This window comes from Notolepis coatsorum (genome assembly GCF_963971535.1).
Source record: "Notolepis coatsorum genome assembly, chromosome: 5".
NCBI classification, from domain to species: Eukaryota; Metazoa; Chordata; class Actinopteri; order Aulopiformes; family Paralepididae; genus Notolepis; species Notolepis coatsorum.
In genome coordinates, this window is record NC_140169.1 from 59139351 (window position 1) to 59167196 (window position 27846).

Genomic DNA, 27846 nt, shown 5'->3' on the forward strand with positions numbered 1-27846 from the left:
GTTACTGACCAGACACTCTATATCAGTGATGGCTGTTTACTGCAGAGCAGAGGGACTGGGAGACCCATGTTACTGACCAGACACTCTATATCAGATGGCTGTTGGAGTGTAGAGCTATTTAACACTTATTTTAACAACAAAAAAAACACTTACAGCACCTTTTAAGAGTTCATTGCCATATTAGTTTGAAATGGTCTGAATTTTCATTGTTTTCAGTTTTGCTTGGCATTTCCCTTTTTTTTTTTTAGATTATGTTTTTGGTAGATTTTTTTATTGGTTTATTATTGGACAAGTCCGGCAGAGAAGAAGGATGGGAGAAGATATGGGGGGGGGGGGGGGGGGACATGCGGCAAGGGTCGCCGGGTCCGGGAGTTCGAACTCCGCAGTGCGTTACGTGGTGCGCCACCCTTTGCTTGGCATTCCCAGGCTACCGGCGCCTCCATGACCGTCCACGCGGAACTTATTGATAATGAAGGACTTCTGGGCAGCTATGGTTGGTGGCAGTGAAAGGGTTCAGGTGGCAGAGCGTCTCACCTGCACGCGTCCGCTGGCTGTGATGTGTCCGCCTACATCTCCCCACCTGGGGGAGCCAAAGAGAGAGAGACATCAGCTGAACACACCGCACACTGCAAACGCTCTGAAAATTTCTCATTTGTATACCCCCCCCATTTATTGTATATTCGTATTGCCCTATTCATGTATAGTTTCCACTTTATGTATTCTCACTTATCTTATTGTTTCCAAGTATCATTTGATGTTTGTAAAGCGCATTGCCATGTAATTTTGTTAAAAATTGCATTGATGTGACTGTTGGCCTGTGTAGTAGCAGCTAATAAACAAGATGTTGCTGCTAATGTATATTCATTGATTCACTCGTATACAAAGATCCATTTGAATTGAAAATGTTTGCTTTTCGCATCAAATATTGATATGCGATTAAAATGCGACAAATTTCGATGAATTAACTATAAAGTCTCGAATTAATTCCCAATTCCCAGAGTCCCACCACAAAAAAAACTAAAACATTTCCGGTCCCGACACAAGTAGCTATGGTAGCATGTGCACTCTTGTAATCAGTCACAGAACACTTAAGATTATGTAATTTCTTTTGACTGAACGCAGTACGATACTCCGGGTCATGCTATGTGGTGGTTTATTGGTGTTGGTCTGATGATCTACGGAACGTCCTGCTTCCTCTGACCACAGCAGAACCAGAGCCAATAATAGCTCCCACAGATCACTCCATCTCACATGTCACCTCATTATTAATGCAGCGATTACATCTCTCTCACTGTCAATAAATACTGAGGCATAAACTTTAGGTATTGACTGATCCATTACTTTCACTGAGCAGTGTAGACTAATTTACAGACCATTTGTTTGAGGTCACTGGTCAAACATTATTAGTATTTTTTTTAAATAATCTTTATTCGCTTTTTCCTGGTCGTGCAGGACCGACAGAGGAGAGAGGGGGAAACAGGAGGAGAAGAGGGGAAGACATGCGGCATGTGGTCACGGGGCGTGGGAAACGAACCCGGGACGACCGCTTCGCGATGTGTGGTGTGCTACTGGAGCGCCCCCCACTGGTCAAACATTATTGAGAAAGAACTGACATTGTTTTCATTAGAGCCCTAATCTTCTTTGAAGAATACAGAGATCAAGTCACTTCGCTTCGACATACAGCATTACACGAGGCCCTTGACATACAGCATGTTACACCTGGCCCTTGACATACAGTGTTACACCTGGCCCTTGACATACAGTGTTACACCTGGCCCTTGACATACAGTGTTACACCTGGCCCTTGACATACAGTGTTACACCTGGCCCTTGACATACAGTGTTACACCTGGCCCTTGACATACAGTGTTACACCTGGCCCTTGACATACAGTGTTACACCTGGCCCTTGACATACAGTGTTACACCTGGCCCTTGACATACAGTGTTACACATGGCCCTTGACATACAGTGTTACACATGGCCCTTGACATACAGTGTTACACCTGGCCCTTGACATACAGTGTTACACATGGCCCTTGACATACAGTGTTACACATGGCCCTTGACATACAGTGTTACACATGGCCCTTGACATACAGTGTTACACCTGGCCCTTGACATACAGTGTTACACCTGGCCCTTGACATACAGTGTTACACCTGGCCCTTGACATACAGTGTTACATGGCCCTTGACATACAGTGTTACACCTGGCCCTTGACATACAGTGTTACACCTGGCCCTTGACATACAGTGTTACACCTGGCCCTTGACATACAGTGTTACACCAGGCCCTTGACATACAGTGTTACACCTGGCCCTTGACATAGTGTTACACCTGGCCCTTGACATACAGTGTTACACATGGCCCTTGACATACAGTGTTACACCTGGCCCTTGACATACAGTGTTACACCTGGCCCTTGACATACAGTGTTACACCTGGCCCTTGACATACAGTGTTACACATGGCCCTTGACATACAGTGTTACACATGGCCCTTGACATACAGTGTTACACATGGCCCTTGACATACAGTGTTACACCTGGCCCTTGACATACAGTGTTACACCTGACCCTTGACATACAGTGTTACACCTGGCCCTTGACATAGTGTTACACCTGGCCCTTGACATACAGTGTTACACCTGGCCCTTGACATACAGTGTTACACCTGGCCCTTGACATACAGTGTTACACATGACCCTTGACATACAGTGTTACACCTGGCCCTTGACATACAGTGTTACACCTGGCCCTTGACATACAGTGTTACACCTGGCCCTTGACATACAGTGTTACACCTGGCCCTTGACATACAGTGTTACATGGCCCTTGACATACAGTGTTACACATGGCCCTTGACATACAGTGTTACACCTGGCCCTTGACATACAGTGTTACATGGCCCTTGACATACAGTGTTACATGGCCCTTGACATACAGTGTTACACATGGCCATTGACATACAGTGTTACACCTGACCCTTGACATACAGTGTTACATGGCCCTTGACATACAGTGTTACACCTGGCCCTTGACATAGTGTTACACGTGGCCCTTGACATACAGTGTTACACCTGGCCCTTGACATACAGTGTTACACGTGGCCCTTGACATACAGTGTTACACATGACCCTTGACATACAGTGTTACACCTGGCCCTTGACATACAGTGTTACACCTGACCCTTGACATACAGTGTTACACCTGGCCCTTGACATACAGTGTTACATGGCCCTTGACATACAGTGTTACACATGGCCCTTGACATACAGTGTTACACCTGGCCCTTGACATACAGTGTTACATGGCCCTTGACATAGTGTTACACCTGGCCCTTGACATACAGTGTTACACATGGCCCTTGACATACAGTGTTACACATGGCCCTTGACATACATTGTTACATGGCCCTTGACATACAGTGTTACACCTGGCCCTTGACATACAGTGTTACACATGACCCTTGACATACAGTGTTACATGGCCCTTGACATACAGTGTTACACCTGGCCCTTGACATACAGTGTTACACCTGGCCCTTGACATACAGTGTTACATGGCCCTTGACATACAGTGTTACAACTGGCCCTTGACATACAGTGTTACACCTGGCCCTTGACATACAGTGTTACACCTGGCCCTTGACATACAGTGTTACACCTGGCCCTTGACATAGTGTTACACCTGGCCCTTGACATACAGTGTTACATGGCCCTTGACATACAGTGTTACACCTGGCCCTTGACATACAGTGTTACACCTGGCCCTTGACATACAGTGTTACACCTGGCCCTTGACATACAGTGTTACATGGCCCTTGACATACAGTGTTACACCTGGCCCTTGACATACAGTGTTACACATGGCCCTTGACATACAGTGTTACACCTGGCCCTTGACATACAGTGTTACACCTGGCCCTTGACATACAGTGTTACATGGCCCTTGACATACAGTGTTACACCTGGCCCTTGACATACAGTGTTACACATGGCCCTTGACATACAGTGTTACACCTGGCCCTTGACATACAGTGTTACATGGCCCTTGACATACAGTGTTACACCTGGCCCTTGACATAGAGTGTTACACCTGGCCCTTGACATACAGTGTTACACCTGGCCCTTGACATACAGTGTTACACCTGGCCCTTGACATACAGTGTTACACCTGGCCCTTGACATACAGTGTTACATGGCCCTTGACATAGTGTTACACCTGGCCCTTGACATACAGTGTTACACCTGGCCCTTGACATACAGTGTTACACCTGGCCCTTGACATAGTGTTACATGGCCCTTGACATACAGTGTTACACCTGGCCCTTGACATACAGTGTTACACATGGCCCTTGACATACAGTGTTACACCTGGCCCTTGACATACAGTGTTACACCTGGCCCTTGACATACAGTGTTACATGGCCCTTGACATACAGTGTTACACCTGGCCCTTGACATACAGTGTTACACATGGCCCTTGACATACAGTGTTACACCTGGCCCTTGACATACAGTGTTACACCTGGCCCTTGACATACCGTGTTACACCTGGCCCTTGACATACAGTGTTACACCTGGCCCTTGACATACAGTGTTACACCTGGCCCTTGACATAGTGTTACACCTGGCCCTTGACATACAGTGTTACACCTGGCCCTTGACATACAGTGTTACACCTGGCCCTTGACATACAGTGTTACATGGCCCTTGACATACAGTGTTACACCTGGCCCTTGACATACAGTGTTACACCTGGCCCTTGACATACAGTGTTACACCTGGCCCTTGACATACAGTGTTACACCTGGCCCTTGACATACAGTGTTACATGGCCCTTGACATACAGTGTTACACCTGACCCTTGACATACAGTGTTACACCTGGCCCTTGACATACAGTGTTACACCTGGCCCTTGACATACAGTGTTACATGGCCCTTGACATACAGTGTTACACCTGGCCCTTGACATAGTGTTACACATGGCCCTTGACATACAGTGTTACACCTGGCCCTTGACATACAGTGTTACACCTGGCCCTTGACATACAGTGTTACACCTGGCCCTTGACATACAGTGTTACACCTGGCCCTTGACATACAGTGTTACATGGCCCTTGACATACAGTGTTACACCTGGCCCTTGACATACAGTGTTACACATGGCCCTTGACATACAGTGTTACACCTGGCCCTTGACATACAGTGTTACACCTGGCCCTTGACATACAGTGTTACATGGCCCTTGACATACAGTGTTACACCTGGCCCTTGACATAGTGTTACACATGGCCCTTGACATACAGTGTTACACCTGGCCCTTGACATACAGTGTTACACCTGGCCCTTGACATACAGTGTTACATGGCCCTTGACATACAGTGTTACACCTGGCCCTTGACATACAGTGTTACACGTGGCCCTTGACATACAGTGTTACACCTGGCCCTTGACATACAGTGTTACACCTGGCCCTTGACATACAGTGTTACACGTGGCCCTTGACATACAGTGTTACACCTGGCCCTTGACATACAGTGTTACACATGGCCCTTGACATACAGTGTTACATGGCCCTTGACATACAGTGTTACACCTGGCCCTTGACATACAGTGTTACACCTGGCCCTTGACATACAGTGTTACACCTGGCCCTTGACATACAGCGTTACATGGCCCTTGACATACAGTGTTACACCTGGCCCTTGACATACAGTGTTACACCTGGCCCTTGACATACAGTGTTACATGGCACTTGACATACAGTGTTACACCTGGCCCTTGACATACAGTGTTACATGGCCCTTGACATACAGTGTTACACGAGGCCCTTGACATACAGTGTTACACATGGCCCTTGACATACAGTGTTACACCTGGCCCTTGACATACAGTGTTACACCTGGCCCTTGACACACAGTGTTACATGGCCCTTGACATACAGTGTTACACCTGGCCCTTGACATACAGTGTTACACATGGCCCTTGACATACAGTGTTACACCTGGCCCTTGACATACAGTGTTACACCTGGCCCTTGACATACAGTGTTACACCTGGCCCTTGACATACAGTGTTACACGTGGCCCTTGACATACAGTGTTACACCTGGCCCTTGACATACAGTGTTACACATGGCCCTTGACATACAGTGTTACACCTGGCCCTTGACATACAGTGTTACACCTGGCCCTTGACATACAGTGTTACACCTGGCCCTTGACATACAGTGTTACACCTGGCCCTTGACATACAGTGTTACACATGGCCCTTGACATACAGTGTTACACCTGGCCCTTGACATAGTGTTACACCTGGCCCTTGACATACAGCGCTACACCTGGCCCTTGACATACAGCGTTACACCTGGCCCTTGACATACAGTGTTACACATGGCCCTTGACATACAGTGTTACACATGGCCCTTGACATACAGTGTTACACCTGGCCCTTGACATACAGTGTTACACCTGGCCCTTGACATACAGTGTTACACCTGGCCCTTGACATACAGTGTTACACATGACCCTTGACATACAGTGTTACACATGGCCCTTGACATACAGCATGTTACACATGGCCCTTGACATACAGTGTTACACCTGGCCCTTGACATAGTGTTACACATGGCCCTTGACATACAGCATGTTACACGTGGCCCTTGACATACAGTGTTACACCTGGCCCTTGACATACAGTGTTACACATGGCCCTTGACATACAGCGTTACATGGCCCTTGACATACAGTGTTACACCTGGCCCTTGACATACAGTGTTACACCTGGCCCTTGACATACAGTGTTACACCTGGCCCTTGACATACAGTGTTACACCTGGCCCTTGACATACAGTGTTACATGGCCCTTGACATACAGTGTTACACCTGGCCCTTGACATACAGTGTTACACCTGGTCCTTGACATACAGTGTTACACCTGGTCCTTGACATACAGTGTTACACCTGGCCCTGGCCCTTGACATACAGTGTTACACCTGGCCCTTGACATACAGATATTAGTATTGTGAAAGAGAAGAGAGAGAGCCAGAGAGAGCAAGAGAGAGAGAGAGAGAGAGAGAGAGAGAGAGAGAGAGAGAGAGAGAGAGAGAGAGAGAGAGAGAGAGAGAGAGAGAGAGAGAGAGAAGAAAGAGAGAGAGGGGTGAAAGAGAGAGAGTGGGGGAGAAAGAGAAAGAGGGGTGAAAGAGAGGGGGAGAGAGAGAGAGAGGGGTGAAATGGATATAGTGAGAGGGAGATAGAGAGGGAGAAAGAGAGAGAGAGAGAGAGAGAGAGAGAGAGAGAGAGAGAGAGAGAGAGAGATAGAGAGAGACTTGCTTTCAGATTTTAGTATTGAAGAAATTCTCCAATACAGCTACCCTGTTTTAATTTGGTATCTGTCCAATACCGTACCTTATACCATGGCCTGGATGAATTCTCGAATCTGATTGGTTGGTAGGTGTCCATTAAAAATTGATAATGGACACCTACTACGTAATTCCAACCGAATTGTCTGATCACTGCTCTAAATGTAATGGAAAATGTATAAACATAGTGTGGACTCGGACTACATAATGTCCTGCAAGCTATAGTAATGTTATGCTAGCAGGCATTATGGTCGCTAGCATTGCCTAAGGTTTGCACACAGTGAATAATATATATAAGAATAATATAGATCATCATATTATGATTTAACAGGATGTTTAACACAAAGCACAGGTAGCTATTCGGCCGCCTGCGTTTATTTTTTTAAAGAATTTTTAGCATTTTTACAGCTTTTACTGGTCACGCAGGACCGACAGAGGAGAGGGCGAACGGGAGGAGATGTGGGGAAGACATGCGACAAATAGGTGCGCAAGGTACTATGGTATGCGCCACGAGGGCGCCCCCCATCTGTGTTTTTAAGTCTAAATCGTGGGGGAAAATGTATCTTTTCACAATCAAATATATATGCTGTATATCCGGCAGCGTGGCTACATGAGTAGAGCTCCGGACTCATGATCTGAAGATCACCGGTTCGAGCCCTGGTCAAAGCTGTTGTCGTTAAGTGGTGTTGTTGTCCAGCAGGGGGCACTCTGTCCTCTGGACTAGTCAGTGACAATGCCCCTGTTACGGTGATAGGGACACTGTACAGCTGCGAGTGCCGTCCTTCGGATGAGACGCTAAACCGAGGTCCTGACTGAATTTCGGTCGTTAAAGAAGCCAGGACGCCTATCGTAAAGAGTAGGGGTTCCCAGACGTTCCTGGTCAAATTCCCAATCAGGTCTCTGACATCAAGGCCACCTAATCATCCCTCCCCCTTAATTGGCTGATATAAATCCCCGTCTCCTGAGCCATTCAGCCATTGTGTAGTGTGATGTGTGCCTGGTGCCAGTGTATGGCAGCCATTGAGCCTGCATAGCCCAAGGTTGTGCAAATAGCCCATAGCCCAAGAGGTGCAAATCCAGAGCCTGCAGAATAATGAAAGACCCTCACCACCCCAACAACAGCCTGTTCAAGCTGCTGCGGTCAGGCAAACGCCTGCGAACACCAGCAACTAGGACAGAGAGACTTCGGCTCAGCTTCTTCCCCCAGGCCATCAGAGTCTTGAACACTGAACTCTCCACACACAAGCACACATGAGCACACACACACTGTATACGCTCACACACTAGCAGTCACTTTAACATGAACACACACACACACACATATGCTGCACACACGCTCACACTATGGTCACTTTACACAATGAAAGGGCACTTAAAAAAAAAAAAAAAAAAAGAACGGGAGTGGTTCTTGCATAGTAAACAGATGGATAGCAAGCTAGCATAAGGACACATAGTATAACTGTAGATTGTATAGTATAGCATTGTATAGTAGTGTACATAAGACCCAGTGCCTCATCCGTAGCTAACAGTGTATTGCACTATCGCAGGACCTTAGCATGTCTTACCATGCTTTTGAAAAACTCATGTACATAATACCCATGTCTTTACTCTTATGACTTGTATTATTGCACAAATGTCGCATTCTCATCCCTTGGATTCTTATTATTGTATTATTGTACTATGCACAATCGTTGCGGGCAAGACCCCCCCCCCCCCCCCCGCATTTCACTGTATATGTGTATGCCGTGACAAATAAAACTCTTGACATGACTTGACTACCAGTGGTGGTGAAGGAGGCAATTCCCACCCTACATTGTGGGGAGCGAAATTTTTAGTGTCTAGAAAAGCGCTATATAAATGTAATGATCATTCATTCATTCATTCATTCATTATATACTACTGGTGGTCGTATTGGAAAGCAGCCTAAATCATGCTCTCTGAGCCCTGCAGAAATGCTTTTACTTTCTGGTATTGAAAGCCACTGTCGTCTCTGAAGAACAAGGCTATACAGTACATACTGTGTCACCGTCCGAGTCATGGTCTCACACTGGACTGATATGTTGTTAGAATCACCTCGTTGATGGAACAGCTTTCTTTCCTATCGATGCCCTCTCATGAACTCATAGTTGGATAGAACTTGAACCTGTGAAATCTATCTCAGCACTCAAGTCAGAGCATAACAGTGGAGGTTTCTCTATGACAACACGTGAAACACAAATTCACTCATAATTCATAATTATTATTAATTTACATATATATATATATATATATATATATATATATATATATAAAAAAAACTATATATATATATTTTTTTTGAAATTATTATTATTATTATTTTTTTATTATAAATGTTTTCATCTGTAAAAAAAATGCCAGTGAATTTTTTTTTCTTTTAAAAAATGGCCAAAATTGACAGCTCTGAGCAGGCCTGCACTGCAGTATTGCCTGCAGTAATTATTCGTGAAGAAAACTTCACAGGTGTGACCCATTGTTAAATAAATAATAAATAACAGCTAATCAAAATAGGCTATTAACTTCATCTAAGCACGGTCTGTGCAGTTAAACTCTTGCCATTGAATGGAGGGTTGATTGATTGACAGCCCTTGACATCCAATACACGGAGGTTGAATATGATTGGCAGCCTTGCAAATCCAATCAGAGATTGCTGCATTGCAAAGTCAAAACGGGTCCAGCTGCATGTCCGGAGGATAGGTTTAGCTCGGGCCAATCTCAAGTTTCTCAAGTTTCTTTATTAGTTGTCATACAGAAGTACAGAATACTTTTATATAAAATGTAACATAAAGAAGCATTTTGTATAAAAGTATTCTGTACTTCTGTATGACAACTAATAAAGAAACTTGAGAAACTTGAGATTGGCCCGAGCTAAACCTATCCTCCGGACATGCAGCTGGGCCCGTTTTGACTATATGAAAGTTGAGACTATGAGAAAGTTGTTGTTTAGTAGTTAGTAAGATGTACAGCTATAACAAGTCAAGTCAGGCTAAATTAAACTTTGCGCCAACATTAGGACCGAAGTATAAACCAGCAACTGAGCAACATGAAGAAGTGGACTTATGCATCTGGATCAGAAAAAACGTTGTGGATGAAAAGGTAAGTAGGCTACAGTGCTTGTATCCTAACAGTAGCTAGCCAGCTTAGCCTACATCACAATGATAATCACCAAGCTAACTTACTGTACACTCTGTAGGGCTGGGCAATTAATCAAAACAGAATCGCGATATCGATTCATAGACCTATGCAATCTCATTTCTAAGTTATGACTATTTTCTTTTATTCATTTTCTTTTTTTTTAAACTTTTTAAATTATTTTATCTGGGTTGAACATGATTTGTGGAACTCCCTCTGGTGTTGTGGTCGTGGTATTCACTGACCTTTGGGAAGTATTTCGACATGCACATGGGTATCTTAGTGGTGTAGTGTATCTTGTAGACCAGGCCCATTGCAAGTTGCTGTACTCTGTCGTCTACTCTAAGCCATCCTAGGTTGTCAAAGTGGACAGGAGTGAGGTGGGTTTTAGGAGTAAGGTCAAGCAGTAGTCTGACCAGTTTGTTTTGTGATGTTTGTAATCTTGTTTTTAGTGCCTTTGAGGTGCTTTGGTACTGTTACGAAGGATCAGATTAAACCGAATATATATATTTACTACTTGATATATATTGCATAATATTTGTATATCGTCTGATGTCCCTTGTGTATTCTTTGTACATATACACGGAATATCCCTTTTACCTAGTACAGACCATAATATTTCGTTCTCTTATTGGATAGCGATCCACTGGGCACCACTGCCATACCCCCAGGGTCTGGTTCAAAGTCACCGCCGGGGCTTGTCTCAACATGCCCGGTTCTGCGCAAGAATACGAGACAGGAATAAGGCTGGTACTAGATTGTTCACCCAACGTATAAATACGGCGCAGGTGAATACAGCAGTTAGTTACCCAAAGTTAGTTAACCTAGAAACGTGTTACCCTCAAAACGTAAAGCCTTCATCACGAGTCAACGACCAAGTGAAGTGAGCAACCGTGCGTCTAAATAGAGCACTTATAACCGCGTGCGAATAGGACAGTAAAGGTGTCAGAGCTTAGTGGAATAACGTCAAGTTCGACCTAGTTAATGTGAAGTACCGCGCACCGGAGAATCTACACCGGTGAATGCAGAGCGCTTTTCCGGCTGGATTATTATTATTATTGCTTGGGTCCTGTGGCTATTGGAGCGGAGAAGAATCGTCTACACCCCACTACTGTGTGGGATTTACCCGTGACGTGAGGAACATCACTCGAGCCCGTCTCTTGGAGAGGCTGGCCGGCTTTCACCTATGCTGCACGCATACTGGGATTACAGCTGCTGCTTTCGTCCAGATCAAGGGAGTAATATACCGCCTCCCATAGCAGGAGCTTATTGAGTCCCCGTTGATCCAGACTTTGCATTCGAACATTTCCTCCCCCTGCTGGCTTACAACCGGTGGGAACCCTACTAGTATCTCCCGCTATCTTACCAGAGTACCATAGATATAATTCCTAAGATTCAGGTTGTATTATTATCTCCTGCGTAATATGAGAATGGACATACGTTATTGATTTGCCTACGCACATTCCTTTGCCTTATAAGCGCATCCAAAGTAAAGTATATTATGTACTATCATTGCTGCTAATAAATACTTAAACCCAGTTTTGTGTGGAACCGAGTCATTGTGGGAAGTGTTCATCATAAGATACCTGTGTACTGTATGGCCAGTAGTAATGTACATAAGACAGTAGTGGTTTAATGATACCATACTTATTAATACAGTCAGGGAATTGTACCCCTCAGTTACAATTGGTCCTTCGAGCCGGAGGGTAACTAGTACCAGCCCAAGACGACACGCACGGGGAGACTCGCCCAGGAGGCCTCTCCCCCAACGCTCACCGATGTGCCAGCCATCCATGGCATCGTACCTTGGCACACCGACGTTCCCGGACTTCACACACGAGAACAGAGCACAGTACACAGAGCTACGAATGTGCTTAGAGACAATGATGTCCGATGTACCGGATGAAACGTACAAGTATGCTATCCTACTCAAGCACCTGAAGGTGCCCAGAGCGCACAATATAGCGCTGGCATATTCCAACTCTACTACCCCATACACCGTGGCTCTAGTAGCCCTCGACCAACGTTATGGACGCATATGGGACTACGTGATACAGGAGATAAGAGACATTGACCGTTTCCCCCCAGCCAGAGACAACAGAGCACTAGATGACCTCTCTATCAAGGTACAGTCCCTGGTAGGGATGCTGGGGTCCCAAAAGGAAAAAGGGATACACAAACTGTACGCTAACTCTAATGTAGAGAGGATATTAGAGAAGCTCCCTCCCGCCCGACAAGAGCGTTTTCGGCGGCAGAGAGACCACCGTGACCCCAACGGCCCAGAGGCATCCCTCCTAGACTTGTCTGAGTTCCTCGCCAGGGAGGTCAGCAGCTTACGACTGGACACGTTCGTATGGAGTGGACCAAGCCCAAGACTAGGACCTCGGGGATCAAACGATAACCGCCGGTCGGTGACCGTTATGCACCAAGCCGAATCAGTACCGCAGCACAAGAACCACAACACCCCCTCGACGAAAGAGGAGTGGAAGATTGAATGCCAGTACTGTGAAGGGGAACATCGGCTGTATCAATGCGACAAGTTCAAGACGCTGACCACGGATGAGGTGAGTCAGTGGATCAAGGACCACCGCCGCTGCTTCCGCTGCGCGCGCAGCCACATGGCAGCTGAGTGCCGCTTGAAGAAAAAGTGTAGCAGGTGCGGCGGCGCCCACTTGGAGGTCCTGCATGACATCAACAGGCGTCCGCCAGGACAACAAAGTGGGCCCGTCACGGTAATGTACCAGGCCGAGGCGGTGGCACCAGTACCAAAGATCCACCAGACCGCTCCCTACTGTCCCGACTGCTACAGCAGACACTGGGAGTCACGGTGCTACTCGGACGACCGCGAGTCGGCACCACCCCAGGCGATCCAAAGCAACCGACCAACAGGAGTGCTCCACATTGACCAGCATAGCGGGACCCCCCGAGTGCTCATCAAAGTGGTCAGAGTGCTCCTGAGCTACGAGGACAAGGTCCTGGACACTTACGCCGTCCTGGACGATGGGTCTGAAAACTCTCCTCCTCGCTTCCGCCGCAGCCCAGTTGGGCCTGCGGGGTGCCAAAGGTACCATGACAATACGCACCATCAGAAGGGACCAGAAGACCATAAAAGGTGAGAAGGTCTCCTTCAAGATAGCAGCGGTGGACCAGCCCGAGAAGCAGTATAGTATAACCAACGTCTTCACCAGCCACGACATAGGCCTATCACAGTACACCTACCCCATCCCACAGCTGATGGCTAAGTATGTGCACCTACGTCAACTACCTATACCGCTTATCGACGGCGCCACACCGACCCTGCTCATCGGCTCCGACCACGCGGACCTCATTCTCCCGATTGAGGCGGCCCACATCGGACCCAAAGGATTCCCAGTCGCGGTTCAGACCCGACTGGGGTGGACGCTCCAGGGCCCCCTCTACGGACTTGACAGTCAACCCACGTCTACACGCTGCCTACACACAAAGGCGAGCGACACCGGCCACTCCCCCGTACAGCCCGTTGAGAGGCTATTGACATTAAGCGAGAGGCCTGTGAGAGAACCGTGGGCACAAGAGGGAGTTCGGAACTCCACCCCCCTCAGCTGCGCTCCAGACGTAGCTGACCTCGAACCCAGCACCCCAAGCGACTCCTTGATGGGGCGGCCGGAACCGGCCCCTCCTCAGACGGGGTACAGAGCAAACAAGAGAAACAGACGGAGGAGGAGGAGGCACAGCCAAGCACAGATCAAAGCAGTCTCAGGCCCGCTTCCTCCTAAGCCCCCCTTCATCCCGTCCAGTCGTCATGATCATAGACCAGTCACTACCCCGAGCTGCGTGGCCGGCCGGCCGCGTAAGCAAAGTGATCACTGGTGCCGACGGAAAGGTCAGAGCGGCAGAAGTGCTCGGCCAGAGGCGGACATACAACCGACCCGTGGCGAGGCTGATAGAGTTGCCAAGGCTCCCCGACTCGCTTAATGACGACCATGACCCACTGACTTTGTGAACTGCCTACCCTCACAACAGACATTGAGTAGTGGACAGTGCGGTTAATCTGTCTCTGCTTATCTAATTAGGTGGGACTAATTAGGAGGCGGCTGTTACGAAGGATCAGATTAAACCGAATATATATATTTACTACTTGATATATATTGCATAATATTTGTATATCGTCTGATGTCCCTTGTGTATTCTTTGTACATATACACGGAATATCCCTTTTACCTAGTACAGACCATAATATTTCGTTCTCTTATTGGATAGCGATCCACTGGGCGCCACTGCCATACCCCCAGGGTCTGGTTCAAAGTCACCGCCGGGGCTTGTCTCAACATGCCCGGTTCTGCGCAAGAATACGAGACAGGAATAAGGCTGGTACTAGATTGTTCACCCAACGTATAAATACGGCGCAGGTGAATACAGCAGTTAGTTACCCAAAGTTAGTTAACCTAGAAACGTGTTACCCTCAAAACGTAAAGCCTTCATCACGAGTCAACGACCAAGTGAAGTGAGCAACCGTGCGTCTAAATAGAGCACTTATAACCGCGTGCGAATAGGACAGTAAAGGTGTCAGAGCTTAGTGGAATAACGTCAAGTTCGACCTAGTTAATGTGAAGTACCGCGCACCGGAGAATCTACACCGGTGAATGCAGAGCCCTTTTCCGGCTGGATTATTATTATTATTGCTTGGGTCCTGTGGCTATTGGAGCGGAGAAGAATCGTCTACACCCCACTACTGTGTGGGATTTACCCGTGACGTGAGGAACATCACTCGAGCCCGTCTCTTGGAGAGGCTGGCCGGCTTTCACCTATGCTGCACGCATACTGGGATTACAGCTGCTGCTTTCGTCCAGATCAAGGGAGTAATATACCGCCTCCCATAGCAGGAGCTTATTGAGTCCCCGTTGATCCAGACTTTGCATTCGAACATTTCCTCCCCCTGCTGGCTTACAACCGGTGGGAACCCTACTAGTATCTCCCGCTATCTTACCAGAGTACCATAGATATAATTCCTAAGATTCAGGTTGTATTATTATCTCCTGCGTAATATGAGAATGGACATACGTTATTGATTTGCCTACGCACATTCCTTTGCCTTATAAGCGCATCCAAAGTAAAGTATATTATGTACTATCATTGCTGCTAATAAATACTTAAACCCAGTTTTGTGTGGAACCGAGTCATTGTGGGAAGTGTTCATCATAAGATACATGTGTACTGTATGGCCAGTAGTAATGTACATAAGACAGTAGTGGTTTAATGATACCATACTTATTAATACAGTCAGGGAATTGTACCCCTCAGTTACAGGTACCATGAGGTGCAAGCATAGTCGTAGTACCCTTGAATGAGTGCTCCTGTTAGAGTCTTCAAGGTATTCTTGTTTACCAGAGAGGAGATCCGGTACAGGAATCTAGTTCGTTGGTTGACTTAGTTTTATTACATTGGATCCCATTTTGTCACAGGAAAGATTTGCCTATATAGGATGGAACCCAGGTAGGTAATTTCATCTTTCCTTTTAAGATAAGATAAGATATTCCTTTATTGATCCCCTTGGGGAAATTCAGGCATCATAGCAGCATGGGGGAAGGGGGGGTACAGGTAGTGAAAACAACACAAGCAGTGTAAACAAATAGGTCAATATAATTTACTATCTAACTAACTGAAATATACATTATTCATTATTCACAGTATCACAGTATCCACATAAGGTGCAGTATGCATAAGGTAGTGTTATTGTCCTACTTGGGTTCCTATTAGTTCTAGGTCGATGTCTGGCAGCAGTCGCTGCCCACTGTTGTGGAGCCTGATGGCCACTGGTATGAAGGACTGTCCGAGGCGGTTAGTTGAGTGTCGGGGGGGTATGAGTCTGTGGCTTCCTTGTCACCTTCACCTAATATGTTTTGATCTGGTCAGGTGCGCTGTCACCTAAAATGTTTTGATCTGATCAGGTGCGCTGTCAACTAATATGTTTTGATCTGGTCAGGTGCGCTGTCACCTAATATGATTTCATCTGGTCAGGTGCGCTGTCACCTAATATGATTTCATCTGGTCAGGTGCGCTGTCACCTAATATGATTTCATCTGGTCAGGTGCGCTGTCACCTAATATGTTTTCATCTGGTCAGGTCCGCTGTCACCTAATGCTAATATGTTTTCATCTGTGTCCACTGACCACTGACACACAGTGGGGGATGTTTTAAAAATATTATTTAATATATAATATAATAATTTGTGCTTCACCTAAAAATTTGGTCAGCAGCCTCCACTGGAGCATAATCATTTCTGAGAACCATGAGGGAGAGTCCTGTTGAGACACACCAGTCTCTCTCTCTACCTGAACCCAACTCCATTCAACACCAGTCTCTCTCTACCTGAACCCAACTCCATTCAACACCAGTCTCTCTCTACCTGAACCCAACTCCATTCAACACCAGTCTCTCTCTACCTGAACCCAACTCCATTCAACACCAGTCTCTCTCTCTACCTGAACCCAACTCCATTCAACACCAGTCTCTCTCTCTACCTGAACCCAACTCCATTCAACACCAGTCTCTCTCTCTACCTGAACCCAACTCCATTCAACACCAGTCTCTCTCTACCTGAACCCAACTCCATTCAACACCAGTCTCTCTCTACCTGAACCCAACTCCATTCAACACCAGTCTCTCTCTCTACCTGAACCCAACTCCATTCAACACCAGTCTCTCTCTCTACCTGAACCCAACTCCATTCAACACCAGTCTCTCTCTACCTGAACCCAACTCCATTCAACACCAGTCTCTCTCTACCTGAACCCAACTCCATTCAACACCAGTCTCTCTCTCTACCTGAACCCAACTCCATTCAACACCAGTCTCTCTCTCTACCTGAACCCAACTCCATTCAACACCAGTCTCTCTCTACCTGAACCCAACTCCATTCAACACCAGTCTCTCTCTACCTGAACCCAACTCCATTCAACACCAGTCTCTCTCTGCCTGAACCCAACTCCATTCAACACCAGTCTCTCTCTACCTGAACCCAACAGTGTGCCGCCCCAGGATTATTGTCTACAATACTTTACTTTCTTAGGAATAAATCACCAAGGATCCTACTTTGTTTTATGCAATAAGTACAGTACAATGGAATTCTTACTGTCCGTTTGCTCCACAGCATAAAGGAATAAAAAGCAACAATTAACAGAATAAAATAGTCCTATTTTAGCCTGGTATTGACCCAATATCCTATCTAATTTATCCTGGATCGACCCCATTATCCTACCTATTGTAACCTGGTATCGACCCAATATCCTACCGCGTTTTAGACTGGTATCCACCCAATATTATATAATATTATCTGATACCAATATTGCCGCAGAAATATTGTGGTGAAAGTTTCACCAAATGGAACTCGAACAGCCTCCTCCTCCTCCCTTCATTTGATGTTTCCCAGCAGCGGCTGAAACCCCTCTTCGTCATCCCTCGTCTTCCTCCTCGTTCAACACTCCACTCAAAACACGAGCTTCAACACGAGAGGAAGCAGGGAATCATTAAAAGCGCACTGCGGAGGAAGAAAGAGAGGAGGACAAATAGATAATGAAACACAGTGGTTAAAAGACAGATAGGAGTGTGAGAGAGAGGGGTGAAAGAGAGAAAGAAAGAAGAGAGAGAGAGAGAGAGAGAGAGAGAGAGAGAGAGAGAGAGAGAGAGAGAGAGAGAGAGAGAGAGAGAGAGAGAGAGAGAGAGAGAGAGAGAGAGAGAGAGAGAGAGAGAGAGAGAGAGAGAGAGAGAGAGAGAGAGAGAGATGGGCGACAAAAAAGACAGAACTCCAATGTAGAAAAATCCTGAACTGAATCTATTTAAATGCTTTTCCAATGTGACTGGTAAAAGTGAGTTACTCTTATAATATAGCAGGCAAAAAAAAGCGCACTATATATGTCCAACTCGTTCTGTGTGCGACCTCCGAGCTCCCGGTCATAAGCTCTGCATTAGTCACTTTCATGTTCCAGTCTAATTGTATTATGCGTCACGTGTAATCCTGTGGCTCTTTCATGTCCGTCTCAATACATCTCCCGAATCCCCATGTCCCTTTAAAAAATTTTTTTTTTTAATAACTTTCGGTATAATTATCTTGTATGTACTTTAACATCTTCTCCTAGCATACGTCCTTTTAATGCTTTCATCTTCTTGTATTGTGTGTGTCATATGTATATCAGTCTAATGTGTCTTGAATCTTGAACCGGTATGACTGTGTATGAACGAATAATGGACTCTGTGAAGCGCTCTGGGTGTCATGAAGAGCGCTATATAAATCCAAGCCATTATCATTATTATCTTCATGTCCTTTTTTTATTTTTTTTATAACTTTTGGTATAATTATCTCGTATGTACTTTACCATTGAAATCTGATTCCTTTTTCTTTCAGAATCTCTTCTATTTGAATGTAGCTCCGACGCTTTACCGCCACCTCTGTCGCATAATCATGGTCGAAGGTTACTTTCTGTCCCTCCACCTCCATCTTCGTCTGCCAGGCTGCTCTGAGGATGTTTTCCTTGACTTCGAATTCCAAGAAATTAACTATAACTGCTCTCTGTGGTTTGTCCATCCGTGGCTTCGGCGCCAGCGTCCTGTGTGATCTTTGAATCCCTGTCTTGTCGAGTTCGGTCATCTTCAATTCTCTTCGAATTAGGCTGTCTACATATTTGATCATAGATTCTCCTTCCATCCCTTCTTTCAGTCCCCATATTCGTGTGTTGTTTCTCCTCGACCTCCCCTCCAAGTCCATTAACTTTTCTCTCAATATGTTCTGTTGTTCGAGCGTCTCCTTTAGAATATCTATCTGTAGTCCATTCCTCGGTTTCAGCCGTCCTTCCTTCCAACATCTTTGTCTTTCTCTTGTTCCTGCAGTTTTCCATCCATTGCCTCGAGATCCTTATCCTTTTTTTACGCTCTTTCTCGTGTTCATCCTTCCTTTTCTCTTATATCCTTGAATTGTCACTTTTTCTTTTGTTTTAGTTAGTTTTACTTCCTTTTTTCGATGTTTTTTGACCGGGAGCTCTGACACTTGTCAACTACCCACACATCTCAAAACCGGAAGTCAAGTCCTGTTTTTCACTCTTAAATCACTCTTACAGCCTCCTGACACTCTCACTCCACAAATGCATTCTGTTTCTCAATGCAATTAGTTTATGGACTTTTTCAATGCTAAAATCGCAAATATACATCAGCAACTGGCTTCCTCAACCAATGTCACCTACAGTTCACCGTGTTCCTTTTCCCGATGCTCCCGTTCTCTATTTTCTCTCTAGCTTTCTACTCCCATCGGTTAGAGACATATCAGACCTCATCCGAAAAGCTAAATCCTCTACATGTCAGTTAGACCCCCTTCCGACCCACCTAGTTCAAGCCTGCCTACCATCCTTGTCTTCTCAAATAACTGCCATCATACACTCCTCCCTTGTCTTGTTCCATCTGCCCTCAAAACAGCCGCTATTACTCCCATATTAATTAAAGAAACCTGGTGCAGACCCCAATATTCTGAATAATTTCTGGCCAAAAAACTGGAAAAAACGGTGGCAGCACAATCTGTTTGAGCAATTTCAATCTGGTTTTTCGATCTCTCCATAGCACTGGAACTGCCCTAGTCAAAATCACAAATGACTTACTAGTAGGGGTGTAACGATGCATCGATTAATCGAAATGCATCAATTCTAATGTGACGATTCAACTGCATCGATTTGAATATGTTAGAATAGATTATAATCTAAATGAATCGAAATAAAAAATAATTTATATATATATATATATATATATATTTTAAAAAAATATGTTTTTTTTTTGTGTGTATTGTTTTTATTGACCTATAGTCCATTCGTGCTGAGTGAATCAGTTCTCCCAGCCACATTTGTGTATTTTTTTTTTTTGGGGAATTAACTGATTAACTGATTCTTCTAGACCAGCGGTTCTCAAACTACGGGTCGCGCATTGGCAAACATTTTTATCAGATAGAGTTTTCCACCTGGCTATATGTTTTTTTTTTTTATCTTTCTTCCCCTCCCTTTTCCCGATTTTTCTCCCATCCCACCCTTCCTGGTTGTTGCGTACTTTCCCCTACTGTTGGTCCGGGAGACCGGTGACTGTCACATGCTTTCCTCCGACGCATGTGCAGCCTGGGGCAGGCCAACCTGGCCGCGCAGGTTCTCACCGGGGAGAGTGTAGCGTGTGGGAGGCCACACTATCTCTCCTCAGTTCCAACCCTCGCGGAGCAGGCGCCCCGACCGAACTGTAGGGGTCGCTGTCCACAACGCCCAGGACCCACCCTTCAGCTTTCCCACCCCCTGATACAGCCAATTGTATCAGTGTGAGAGGCCAGCCAAGCTGATAGCAACGCCGGGAGCTGGATTCGAACAGGCGAATCCTAGTGTCTCCCGGTGTTGGTGACGAACGTAATCTCCGTGCGCCACCTGCCCCCCCACCTGGCTATATGTTATGATGTAAATATTATTTATGTGTGTGTACTAGTCCTTTGTCCCGTTTACTTGTAATGTTATATGTTATGATGTAAGTATTATGTATGTGTGTGTACTAGTCTTTTGTCCTGTATGTCATGATGTAAGTATTATGCGAGTGCGTCTGACGTACACATGTTGACACTCGACGGATTGTGTGTCCGTGTGCGTGTGACGGCGCATAGAGGAGTGCGTTGGACGTGCGTGTACGTGTGTAAGTGTGAATAAAAGCGATTGTGATTCTGAGAGAGAGCGTGCGTGCAGGAGTGCATTGAAAGAGGGAGGCTGTGCTTGTGCGTATTAATGAGACGGGGGGGGGGAGCGGGCGTTGGCTAAAGACATAATGCGGGGTAATAAATATTGGCATTAGCCGGGGCTTTTCGGTTATGTAACCTAATGGTGATGCTTCACGGCGAGTGACCGGGACGAGACGACAACAACCGGAGCGGCCGCTCGCTATGGCTCGCAGGAAGCCATCAACTCTACCGGGTAGCGGCGGAGAAACGCAGGGGGCGAGACGACTCTCGGCAGATACGGCTCCCATTAAGAATTCATATTCATATTGAGCGTCGTCAATAAAGGTGCGTTTCTGGATGTTTCAGAGCGCCTTGGCGGGAACAAAGGAAGGGGTATTAATAACCCTCTAAAGCCCACATAGACAACGGTTAACCTGGACATAGGGTTATATCTTTGCCAATTCTGAGCTTATCCTTTGAGTCAGTATCCAGTGTTGTACCTTTTACGATTCAGGGGAACCTACACGTTAATTCTGGTGCAGTGTAGAGTCACCATCATACATTACCTTTGTGTGAGGATACGATATTCGACATTAAGAAAAAAATCCCAGTGAAAAGACCTTGTGTTTTGTTGAATAACTCCATAGTTTACCAGGGAATTATAGTTTTTTTCAACATGGATATTCTATATTCTATTGGTGCAAATACACCATTTCCTCAGTGAGTGACATGAGCCATTAGTGAGTGAGACGTTTATTTGGATATTGTTCTGGGTGTTTTATTTTTTTTGCAGACAATGTGAAAATATATAAATGTTGCCTTCACGTTTGGTGAAATGTTGCCTTCACCTTTTCTGTGGGCTCCCAATCAATGTCCCTCTTGGCATCATATTCAAATAGCATAATTACACACGTGATCATCATAAACCCTCAACAGGGCAGAGAACAGCACTATACTGAGTACTAGAGAGCCTGACTGGAAGGATAGAGGAGGAGAAAGCAGCTAACGCTGTAGGAGTCAAACTAAAATAGGCCCAGCTACAATTAGGCACAGCTGCACTGAATCGGGTGCAATCAAGCCCACACACCTGCCCTAGTAAGGGGCAATTAACCACCGAGTCCAGTGATTGACGGCTGTCCACCACAGGTGGGCGCGACACTGGGCTTCAGAGGGTCATGGTGCAACAGAGACGGTGGTGGTGTGGGCTGCTCACGTGTTCAAGTCTTGTTTCATTTGTCACATATAAGGCACATGTACGTTACAGTGAAATGCTTGGTTCTGTATGAGCCTCCTGAGATTGTGCTTCATACAGTAAAAAAAAAGTTAAAGAATAAAGACCAAACACTATACAATATATAAAGCTAAAATGTATAAAATGCAAACAACAAAATGCAGAAATGAGGTCGAAGAGGTAGTGGACATTTGTACGAATAAATAGATAAATGGTGTAAGGTTGAAAGCGTTTAAAGGAAAACTCCAACATTTTGGGAAATGAGCTTATTTAACATCTTCCCTGGAGTTAGACAAGAAGATACATACACCTTTTTTGTCTCTGTGCGTGCATTTAGCTTTGGGAACAGTCGCTCTGTTAGCGTAGCTTAGCTTCATCACTGGAAGTGGGGGAGGACAGGAGCCTGACGTTCCCTACAGGGTCTTACAGTCACCAAATACACTCCAAATACAACTCCAAAACGTTCCTGTAAACATGTTGTGACCTGTGTATTCACCACGTGGAGAAATACAAAATAATTGAATTAGACAATTACGTTTTATAAGCAAATATACTCTGAACAATTTTTTGCCTAACCACTCGAGTCTCTGGGCGAGTGGTTTCAACGTGAAGCCGAAGTTTATGGATACCATGACTTAAAATCCTCTTACCTTGACGATTAAAAGCCTCCCCAATTTAGAAAACAGTAATCCAATGGCTGGTATTGATAATATAATACTAACTACTGCATGCTCGGAGCTAACCGGAGCTAACACAGAACAGGATGGTAAAGCAAATATAATGACTTCCTTTCTGGGGTTTTCAAAATAAAAGTGCGACGTTTATAGCAGCGGAAAACGTTTATTTTGTACATTATCTAACGTTAACACGAACCTAAACTAACTTTATGTTAGTTGTAACGTTAGTTTAGGTTCGTGTTAACGTTAGATAATGTACAAAATAATGTATCCATAAACTTCAATCGGTTCGGATCCTTTGAAGGAATGAGAATATCAACAAACATGGCTTCACGTTGAAACCACTGACTGCGCCCAGAGACTCGAGTGGTTAGGCAAAAAAAAATTCAGAGTATATTTGCTTATAAAACGTAATTGTCTAATTCAATTATTTTGTATTTCTCCACGTGGTGAATACACAGGTCACAACATGTTTACAGGAACGTTTGAGTTTTATTTGGAGTGTATTTGGTGACTGTAAGACCCTGTAGGGAACGTCAGGCTCCTGTCCTCCCCCACTTCCAGTGATGAAGCTAAGCTACGCTAACGGAGCGACTGTTCCCAAAGCTAAATGCACGCACAGAGACAAAAAAGGTATGTATCTTCTTGTCTAACTCCAGGGAAGATGTTAAATAAGCTAATTTCCCAAAATGTTGGAGTTTTCCTTTAAAGTGAATGTTTACTTTAAGGTGGATGTTTAAAGTGAGTGTGTGCATGTGGACGTTGTGTGCAATGAATGTAGAACGCTGTGATCCGTCTTTCTGTGAGGGACAGCTGTCAATCACTGGCCTCTGCAGTTAATTGCCATGCGGCATGGCAGGTGTGTGGGCTTGATTGCCACCTGATTGGTGTCAGGTGTGCAGTGCCTTTAAGTAGGTTTGGTTGACTGTGTTCGGATTAGGGGTGGGCAATATGACAATATTATATAACGATCAGTGATGCCAGTAACGCGTTACTAAGTAACGCGTTATTGTAATCTGATTACTTTTCCCCGAAAATAGTAATCTAACGCGTTAATCTTTAAAAGCCAGTAATCTGATTGCAGTTACTTGTCCAAGTGGCTGTGCGTTACTATTTCGTTACCATCTCATCATAAATTCATAATGCAGGCGGAATGCAGTATTTTATTTCGTTTTCGACAGTCAAAAATACATTTTGAGCTGTTTTTCTTATTTGGGAGTGACGTCGTGTGGCAGTGAAAGGGTTACACAAGAATGTGTCCCGCGGCGTGACTGGACCCTCTGTCTGTGAGTGACTCTGCTTTGGTCCAATCACATTCCCCATCCACAGTCTGCGAATCAGAGGCAGAGTAGGGCGGGTCTTCACAGCACGTCATGTGACATATGCGCCAATCGTGTGACAGCAGGGCTCCGACGTTACAGCCTCGTCTGCACGGAGAATTCCACCCCAAAACGCTTGTCTAAACGCAAAATTAAAAGTGAAACCGCAAGACGACTTTTGCGGTTTCTGTTCAGACTTCCATCCCAAAACGCTCGTCTAAACGTAGCCTCAGTCACTACTTCACGTTTGTGTCAGCTAAGCCGGGTGAAAAAAACATTCATATGCGGAGGAAACAAAATACTGTCTACCGCTAAAAACAGCACATCCAATTGCATTGAAAGCATCTGGAATCACAACACTAGCCGACGCTTCGACTAGGTACAGGAGGACTCGGAGGTCCACCAGCCAAACAGCAAAAGAGAGAGATTGTTTCTTTCCCTTTTGATTAATGTATATTTGATGGTGGCAGAGCAAAAGCTCTTATTTGCCAGATTTACAGTTAATTTACATGTTAAAGAGAGACTGATTGTATGTTTATAGAGAGACATTTATAAAAACAATTTAATAGTTACAGTTGATATAATTGAATAGTTCAGCCTGCATTTGTTAGATGTGATACACTGGTTTTGTAAAACCACTGGCTGGCTGCTCTAATGCTGTGAGCATCATAGACTGTTGCTTTACCATACTTGATGGTACAGAAGCTGAAGCACTAGTTTAACAATTTACGTTATGTGCAGAGAAACAAGTTAAAAACAATTTATGCACTTTCAATAAAGCGTTAAAAAAAAACTGTTGGGGGAACGACGACGACTTCGTAACCTAGTTACTTTCAAAGTAACTAAGTTACTCTGATAATCAAGTAATCAGTAAAGTAACTTAGATTACTTTTTAAAGGAGTAATCAGTAATCAGTAATCAGATTACTTTTACAAGTAATCTGTGGCATCACTGATGATATACACTTTTTAAACATATCGTGGACATCGTGATGTTTTGCCCAAAACCTCACGTCAGTTTCTAAGCCGCCGCGGCTGAGATGAGACTTACTTTAAAGCGCAGCACTTTCCTCTCTCCCTCACAGACACACACACTCGCCCAATTTACGTCACGTACACGCACGCATGCACACACGCCCAGAGAGGTGGTAACTAAGGCCCCGTTTAGACGGAAACGCTAGCAGGTGAATCCGCAAAAATATTTTTTCGGATGTGCCTTTCGTTTATACGGAAACAGCGTTTTTACGGGGTGAAACCGCAAAAAAGTGAGACTACCTTCCAGGGTGGAATTCCTAGAAACGATAAACCTTTGCGCTCTCATCTAAACTGTCAAACCGCATAAAACGATGACGAAAGGGTTGTCAAGGCTCTCGTCGCGTGTACTGCTTACATCACAGACATGCGTCAGTAGCCTAGAAGCGTAAACAAAGCATGTCTGATTCTATCCATGGCGATCACCTGAAGGCTACATTGGCAGTACTTTTAAATACACAAGAATCTGTCCCGCGGCGTGACTGGACCAAATGTCTGTGAGTGACTCTGCTTTGGTCCAATCACATTCCCCACCCACAGTCTGCGAATCAGAGGCAGAGTAGGGCGGGTCTTCACAGCACGTCATGTGACATATGCGCCAATCGTGTGACAGCGGGGCTCAGTCGTCTGGAGTCGTTACAGCCTCGTCTGCACGGAGAATTCCATCCCAAAACGATAGTCTAAACGCAAAATTAAAAGTGAAACCGTAAGACGACTTTTGCGGTTTCTGTTCAGACTCTCTCCGTCTAAACGTAGCCTAAGTTAGCTGTTAACTAAGCTAAACTAACTAACTAACGTTAGCCGCTAACCCTGGAAATGCTCACAGGGGAGTGATCCACGACACCAGTTCCATTAGTGGGTGGGGGGGTAGGAGGGGGGGGGTTATATTGTCGAGGTTTGACAACAGAGGTTTATATAATCATCATATTGGCATGACTGTATCCATCAAAGGGTTAAATCAAGCATTTTTAAGTTGCTTTATAGGAAATGTCAAAATATCGCAATATATATCGTATATCATTTAGAGGCCATATCGCCCAGCCCTAGTTCCCAAGTGTCCCAAGCTCATGCTTCTAGGGTTTTCTCTGTTTCTCTCTCTAGTGCTATTGTTTTTCTTGTTGTTTTCAACTGCTAGGCAGTGGTGGTTATTTGGGGATTTTTACCCAGTTATTTTATATACTTCTGGTGAAGAAATAACCCGCTCTGGTGTAGCAGTGGTTCTCGACCTCGAAACAGAGCCTGTTCATGACCCCCCCCCCCCCTACACAGTCAAGCATAATGAAAACAATAGTTTTTATTTCCCCATTTCAGGACATTTAACTTGATTACCGATTGGAGGAGGATATTCATGTGACCATTTCTAGCATTTCCATTGGCTATAGGCTAAAAGCTTAGTGACAGATATAGATAGGAAGGATTTACTAGCCTGGAGAAAAAGACAGATCTAGATATTTCAAGATTCTTGGCCTCACTTCCAGTAACACACTGCCAGTCATCCTGTGGACGACGGAGGAATACACGGAGAGGAGGGAATCTCCCAATTCTGATACAATTTAAAGTTAGTTTTTATCATAAATGTTGCAAAACATGTCTAGTGTCGAGTGTGTTACGGCTGCGATAAACACAGCGACAAGAGGTCCTGGGAACTCACTTCTCGTCGGGTCTCAAGGTGTGACAGTAGAACAGTAGTAACTCACTTCTCGCCAGGTCTCACGGTGTGACAGTAGAAGTAACTCACTTCTCGTCGGGTCTCAAGGTGTGACAGTAGAACAGTAGTAGTAACTCACTTCTCGTCGGGTCTCAAGGTGTGACAGTAGAACAGTAGTAACTCACTTCTCGTCCGGTCTCAAGGTGTGACAGTAGAACAGTAGTAACTCACTTCTCGTCCGGTCTCAAGGTGTGACAGTAGAAGTAACTCACTTCTCGTCCGGTCTCAAGGTGTGACAGTAGAACAGTAGTAACTCACTTCTCGTCCGGTCTCAAGGTGTGACAGTAGAACAGTAGTAACTCACTTCTCGTCGGGTCTCAAGTTGTGACAGTAGAACAGTAGTAACTCACTTCTCGTCAGGTCTCAAGGTGTGACAGTAGAACAGTAGTAGTAACTCACTTCTCGTCAGGTCTCAAGGTGTGACAGTAGAACAGTAGTAGTAACTCACTTCTCGTCAGGTCTCAAGGTGTGACAGTAGAACAGTAGTAGTAACTCACTTCTCGTCAGGTCTCAAGGTGTGACAGTAGAACAGTAGTAACTCACTTCTCGTCAGGTCTCAAGGTGTGACAGTAGAACAGTAGTAGTAACTCACTTCTCGTCAGGTCTCAAGGTGTGACAGTAGAACAGTAGTAACTCACTTCTCGTCAGGTCTCAAGGTGTGACA

At 45.3% G+C, this 27846-nt stretch overlaps 1 protein-coding gene across 1 annotated transcript in view; it reads right to left on the reverse strand.

Annotated features, from left to right (window-relative positions):
* The window catches only part of fig4a (FIG4 phosphoinositide 5-phosphatase a), a 490173-nt gene that overhangs the window by 335080 nt on the left and 127247 nt on the right, over positions 1-27846 (reverse strand). Inside the window, exon 13 of the mRNA XM_084313832.1 lies at positions 535-580. Coding sequence (XP_084169958.1) covers positions 535-580 — 46 coding nt within the window. The remainder of the gene's footprint in view (positions 1-534; positions 581-27846) is intronic.